This window comes from Thermobia domestica, chromosome 9 (assembly GCF_964235325.1).
Source record: "Thermobia domestica chromosome 9, izTheDome1.hap1.1, whole genome shotgun sequence".
In the NCBI taxonomy this organism is placed as follows: Eukaryota; Metazoa; Arthropoda; class Insecta; order Zygentoma; family Lepismatidae; genus Thermobia; species Thermobia domestica.
This window is the reverse complement of record NC_137462.1, coordinates 116222123-116229133: the sequence shown is the minus strand read 5'-3', so window position 1 is coordinate 116229133 and position 7011 is coordinate 116222123. Positions and strand designations below refer to the sequence as shown.

The 7011-nt window shown below is 38.6% G+C and overlaps 2 protein-coding genes across 2 annotated transcripts; both read right to left on the bottom strand.

Annotated features, from left to right (window-relative positions):
• Positions 1-3172: 3172 nt before the first annotated feature.
• On the bottom strand, positions 3173-4606 carry LOC145660967 (uncharacterized). The gene has a single exon (XM_081726415.1). The coding sequence runs from the start codon at positions 4604-4606 to the stop codon at positions 3173-3175; it is 1434 nt and encodes a 477-aa protein (XP_081582541.1).
• A 39-nt stretch (positions 4607-4645) lies between these two features.
• On the bottom strand, positions 4646-6655 carry LOC145660966 (uncharacterized). Its single transcript, XM_081726414.1, has one exon. The coding sequence runs from the start codon at positions 6653-6655 to the stop codon at positions 4646-4648; it is 2010 nt and encodes a 669-aa protein (XP_081582540.1).
• Positions 6656-7011: the final 356 nt, after the last annotated feature.

Sequence of the window (7011 nt, the reverse complement as noted above, 5' to 3'; positions counted from 1 at the left end):
AGTGTTCATCCTCCCGAAGGGGAACTTTCGAGGATGTCCTCAATTCTAACTATAGAGAAACGTTCTCACACAACAGAATAAACAATTTCAAACCGTTCATGATCTATATTTAGAAAAAAATAGCACTCTACTAACGTAATTTGCTGTTTTGGAAAATATAAGTTTTACTTATTAATATCTGGGAATCGGTCGATCTGTCTGTATTTTGACGTATTAGAGTTAATGTCCCTTTATAATTCATCACCGATGCCGATGCTAAATGGTACGTGAATCTATAGTTTATGGTAGGATCCGAACCACCATAATGCGTTCAAACTTCACTCAAGGGAATCGAAACTGAGACTTTTGCTGCAAAGCAGACATGCTTGCTAGACACTATACTAACTTCCTTTGTATATTTCAATATCATTAACTTTCAGTAATCACCGGTAATCGACCTATAACCAGAGTCGAAGTCTAAGAGGGAGTTATTGAAAATGTTTAATTATCCTAATTTTTATGTAAATATTTCACTTTAGAATATTAGCGTTTAAATACTACTCTCCCCCATACAACCATTACACACGCTAATACTATGTAACAAGCAGTAACGACTACATATTATCAGGTGCAACATTTAATCAATCAACATATAACACATAAAGCTTATAAAATTTTAATTAGTCAGCTGGATTACATCTTATGAAAAAAGTTGAATAATTTCCACCTTATATGTTAGTTGTTTGACGTAACGTAAGCATGAAGATAAGCTTAGATCTTTGTTCGAAATTCACATTGAAATGATATTCGCAAAGAATCTTCAGTGGGTTGAATCTCTTTCGTTCCAGGTTGGCTACAAGACTGCGATAATCGTAGGACGTAAAAATGAAGATTTTATTCCCCAGTCAGAATTTTTAAACTATCCTATCTCTTCAAGTCAATAATTGTCTGTTTTGCATTATTACTTTTCAACCACATAGCAAAATAATTCAGTCACTCTACTCCTGCTTTAATGATGTACCGTATGGCAGCGTGTAACAAATTGTTGCGAGGTCCTGGGCAATAAAAGTTTGTGATCGCCCTTTCAGTTTTTAATTGCTAATTATAATAACATTTCTGGAAATCAATTAATCTACACATTTAATTATTTGTGCTAAAGAAAATAAAGGTTTGTTCTCTTACTTTCCCGTTCCACCATTTCTTTCATCATCATTCACTTGCAATTTCATCCACCTCCTTTAGCAGTTACATAACTCTGGGGCGCTAAACTAAAGATTTCATCTTTTCTTTCATTACTACAATCTTAAAGTTTGCACGTATTAAAGTTTGCACGACATTATTAATTGTTGAATTGGTGGATTTATAAAAGTCAGTGCTAAATCATTTTAGGCTCGATAATCTTTCCAAGGCCCCTGGAGGCGCTAAGCTCTGAGCGTGCCATTTAGGGAGGAACGGTGGCTCAGCGATAGAGAAATTACCTGTGTTCGAAGGGTCGCATGTTCGATTCCCGTCCAAGTAAGTTCGTGGTGGAGGACATCGTGTTCGTGGGTTTTCTGGGGATTCTCCAGTTTCCTACCACATTCTCATTCAACAATTTCTTTCATCATTCACTTCTGTCTCCTTTAGCATTTAGCTTGCATAATCGTGGGATCTTAAACTAAAGATTTCATTTTTCATTTGCCTTTACGTATTTGTAATGTAAGGAATCCTTGAGACAACGTTTGAAAGATATCATTTCATAATTGTGGGAATTACTGAAAATAAACTTTCCAACAATGATAGCTGCCAAAAATGAACCAAGACCAAAGTGATAAAGTGCACAAATTGGCCCCTAGGGTAGTTTCTTAAGACAAAGTTTCATATTTATGGCAATTATTGAAAAAAAAAATCAAAATTTTAACATTGTTAACGTTGGACAAATGTATCTCTATTAGTGGTGAATATTAACAATATTTGAGCATCGAAATTAACCTTACGAGCACGTTGACACATTTCAGTTTATATTTTAAAATACCAATTAACTTAGATTCACATTCAAATCAATGAAGTCATTCATGTTATAGGTTAGAGTGGGTATATATTTCCGAGTGATAATTCAACAATAGTGTTCTGAAGTATTTTATTTGTTTGCTGACGAAGTTTCAAAATTAAGCTCTTTAGATCTTTCCCTTTGAATTTGTTCAAATTCCTCAGTTACGCTACATACATCAGGGATGGCCAACGTGTTGACTGTCAAATTCTGACAGATAGTCCGCAGCAGTCACTCTACCGCCACTCATCAAACCTTGATTTCACCCTCACCCTCATGAGAGCCGCCCTTGTGTGGCTGAATACTTATGCTTGCATCGTAGTTCAAGGAACATTTTGAAGTAAAGGCATTGGATACTGTTGATAAATGATGTAAACGTCACTATCGACCGAGATCTCCATTGTAACAGTTGTTCCATTTTAGGTGTTCCACAGTAAGTTATACGATGATATGTTTAGTTTCCTTTCTTTAGGACGTATGTTAAGCAAGGGCGGATCCAGGACGGATTTCTGGTGGGGGTGGTGGGTTGTAATACTGCTACTTAGAGCTACTTTTAAGAGCTCCAAACTCTGGGATGCGTTTTATTTGTATATATAAAATAAAGAAGTTTCCTCTTCTAGGGGGAAGCGATCGCCCCGATCGCCCCCCCTGGATCCGCGACTGACGATAAGGAAATAATTCAACAAATAGGTTGAATAATTGATGCTCTGATCCTCGCGAAGGAGGCCCTCTCGAGGTCTCCTCACCCTCAATTACCCTCGCCCTCAACGATATGAGGGCGAGGGTGCGTGAGGGCGAGGACAAGCTTCGATGGCGAGGGTGAGGGTGCGCGAGGGCGAGGAAAAGCTTCGACGAAAAGGGCGAGGGTGTGCGAGGGCGAGGAGAAGCTTCGACAGCGAGGGTGAGGGTGAGCGAGGGCGAGGACAAGCTTTGATGGCGAGGTGAGGGTGCGAGAGGGTGAGGAAAAGCTTCGACAGCGAGGGCGAGGACAAGTTTTGGCCGCGAGGGCGAGGACAAGTTTCGACAGCGAGGGTGAGGGCGCGCGAGGACGATGGACAGTTCCATTCGCGAGGGCGAGGGTGAGGGCCAACTGCTACTGCGAGGGCGAGGGTGAGTGAGGTCGAAGTAAAATGAACATCTATGCGTTCCCCCTTTTCTTCAATTTTATCTAAAGTCAAGTTTTTTAGACGGACATTCCTCTTCATCTTTCGCTTGCACAACACTTTCTTCAGTTTGAACAAAACTCACTTCCAAGGGGTACAACCGCTGAACAGGTCTTATAATTTCTCCACTCTCAGTCTTAATCCTAGCTACTCTTACAATATCATCCTTCCCAGGGAACACCTTTGTAACTTTTCCTAAAGGCCAGTCCAATCTTCTCTTATTGTCACTTCCAACAAGTACAACGTCTCCTTCTTTTATTTCTCGACAAGTTTTCTTTCCGGTTTGCTTCAGTACTAACTGACTTAAATACTCACTACGAAATCTATCTCTCAATTGTGTTCTTATGTGCTGCAATCTTCTAAATCTTTTTGACTTGTCAACTGTCTCTATATGATCCAGATCAGGTACTCCTATCTCCAAATTATCTTGTAAAAACATAGCTGGAGTAATGGATGTGAGATCATTTGAATCTTCTGACAAATAAGTCAACGGACGTGCATTGATAACTGCTTCTATGTCACACAACACTGTACTCAATTCTTCATAACTTAAAGACGCACTACCCAACGTTCTACGAAGAAGCTTATTGATCATTTGTATAATTCGCTCCCACCATCCACCCCACCAGGCAACGGTAGGTGGAATGAACTTCCACTGTATTCTTTCTACTGATGAGTACAAAGAAATTTGTTCCCAGTCGATTAACTTAAAGAGATTATCTGCACCGACAAAATTCGTTCCATTACCAGAATAAATTACCTTCGGCCTTCCGCGCCTGTCGATAAATCTTCTAAAAGCTGATAAAAAACTAGAGGTCGATAAAGACAGTACCAGTTCTAAATGCACTGCACGATAAACGGCACAAGTAAACAAGACAATCCAACATCTTTTCCCATCTTGAAGGAAGAGAGGCCCAGCTAAATCTACTCCGGTTATTTCGAAAACTAATGCATCTTTAACTCTGTCTTCTGGCAAGGAAGCTGGTGTAACATTAATATTTTTTGCATCGTAGCGTTTACATTTAACACATCTTCGAACAACAGAACTTATAGTTTTTCTCCCACGAAGAATCCAAAACCTTTCACGCAACTTTGTCAATAATACTTGAACTCCAGCATGAGATGATTTCAAATGTTCCTTCAATATCAACATCTTCACAACTTCATGCTCAGGTGGTAATACAATAGGACTCCGAAAATCATCTTCATCGAGTCTACGTGCAATTTTAGTCTTCAACCTAATCAAACCTTCACCATCAACAAAAGTACAAAATTGTTTCAAACGATCTGGTTCACTAACAAAACATTCTTTCTGGATAGTTCTCATTATAACCTTCTCAGCTGATTCTATTTCAAATAACAATAGCTCACCCGTTAAACTTTCACTTTCCTTTGAACGACAATTATGGATAAAACGCAAGATCCATGCAACCATACGTATTAATTTCTCATAATTTGAAAAATATTGCATATATCACTTTGGCTCATTTGCAACACTTAATGAAACAACTGTTTTCAGTTTTTCATTATTTACTTCAAGCGCATTTGGTTTCATATCAGTTTTCGGCCAGAATTCTACCGTCTGCCGTAACCAGTCAGGTCCTTCCCACCATTTACTCTTCAGTAACGCTGCAGCATTGCAGCCTCTTGAGGGTAGGTCAGCTGCGTTCAAATTTCCCGGTACATGTCTCCAACACTTTACATCGGAGAGAGCTCGAATTTCCTTCACTCTATTCATTACAAACACTCCCCAAGGTTCATCATTTTTTATCCAGTAAAGTGCCACCAAAGAATCTGTCCAATAGAACACAGGAATGTCTAAATTTAAACTCTCAATCACAGACACAGCAAGTCTAACTCCGATACAACAGGCCATTAATTCTAAACGTGGAATAGTTGACTTTTTCAATGGCGCAACACGTGCTTTGCTGAATAACAACTGGACATTAACTTCTCCATTGCATTCACTTCTCAAAAACACGACAGAAGCATATGCATTTTTACTAGAATCACAAAAAACATGTAACATCCAAGAGTTCCTTGTAACATCTTGTGCAAACTGTCTAGGAATCTTTATTTCGGCCAATATCGCCAGTTCTTTATACCACCTGTCGAATTTCCTGGAAATTTCTGAAGAAACTGGTGTGTCCCAAGAGTTGTTATTTTCCCAGCTTTCTTGAAGTAACAATTTTGGAATCAACGTCACTGGTGACAGAAATCCTAGAGGGTCAAATAACTTATGAGCAGTAGATAAAATAACTCGTTTTGACACTGGTCCTTCTACTCTGCCTAAATTCTTTGTATCACACAATAAAGTGTCTGTACATGTGTCCCATAACATACCTAGAACTGAAGTGTAAACATCATTACTGCCTATAGAAGAACCACTATATACGCATCCTCGTAAATCGAATTTACCTTCACTGAGCAGCGTCTTTGATTTTTCGATTAAAGCAAACATTTCGTCTTCATTGTCAACAGACGTGATACAATTATCGACATAAAGGGATTGTTTCAGTTTACTAGCTATTTCTTCATATTCACGGGGAGCATTTTCTAAATGGTAATTAAGCACGGCCCCCAACAGAAAGGGACTGCAATTCACACCAAAAACAACTCGCATATGTCTAAAAGTTTTAAACTTCCTTTCGTCAAAATTCTCCCACCAAAGAAATCTTAAATAATCACGATCGTTTTTATTTACCGAAATTTGCAGGAAAGCTTTTCTAATGTCCGATATAATCCCTATCTTTTTCTCTCTAAACCTATGCATAAGTGCCGGAATTTCTTCAATTAAGTTTGGACCCTTCTCTAAACAGTCATTCAATGAATATGCACCCTCTGTTTTCGAAGACGCATCAAAAACTGGCCTGATTGGGGTAGTGGAATTCTCTTTTATCACTGCCCTATGTGGTAAATAGTAAGTTCGATTGTCCAGCTCTTCCTCCGGTACTTCTTCTATGATTTCTTCTTCCAACCAGTTTCGAAAAACGTTATCATAGTCTTCGTATCTTCCTTCTTGCCACAGCTTCTCGGTCATCTTCACACATCTCTTTTCAGCTATTTCTTTGTTGTCATGTAGTTCCATAGGTTCTTCCTTCCACGGCAATTTAACTTCGTAACGACCATCTGAATTCACGCACAAAGTTTCTTCAAAATGTCTCAAAATTACTTCATGGTTTTCGTTCTTAGCCTTAACTTCTATTGGGTCAGTGATGCCTAACGCATCTAATTTCCACAAATTCGTAATACGGTCACTAATTGACAATAAAGTGATCACAACATTGGCAGACATACCATAACATCTTTTGGACGGTAACTTACCCATTATCGTCCATCCAAACATTGTTCTAACAGCAAATAGTCCTGACTGTAACTTTAACACATCTACTGTTAAAAATTCACTAGCCATATCCGCACCGATTAACAGTTCTATTTCTCCCGTACTATTTAAATCGGACAGCCAAATTTTTCTCTTCTTCATTTCTTTTAACCACGGTCCACGTTTAAGAGAAGGTATCTCACCGCAAATCACTGTTTTTTTCTAAAACTTCCATCCTACACGAATGATTGTCATTAACATCAGCTACAAGTATACTATATTTGTTAAGGGACTCCTTTTGTGATTTGACACCACCAAACAATGTTCTAAACTTTCAGTACATATTGGTTGACAACCCAGTACTTCCACTACTCGCTTAGAGACATATGATCTCTGTGAACCACTGTCATAAAGTGCACGCACTACACATTCTTTCCCGTTTGTTTTCAATTTTAACTTAAGTGTTTGTAGGAGAAACTCATCCCTTCCATTTTGATTCGTAAGTGTTACGTTATGCT

What these genes read in the sequence shown, in the direction of transcription:
- LOC145660967 (XM_081726415.1), bottom strand. Translation starts at nt 4,606, where the DNA reads ATGGTTGCATGGATCTTGCGTTTTATCCATAATTGTCGTTCAAAGGAA.
- LOC145660966 (XM_081726414.1), bottom strand. Translation starts at nt 6,655, where the DNA reads ATGAAGAAGAGAAAAATTTGGCTGTCCGATTTAAATAGTACGGGAGAA.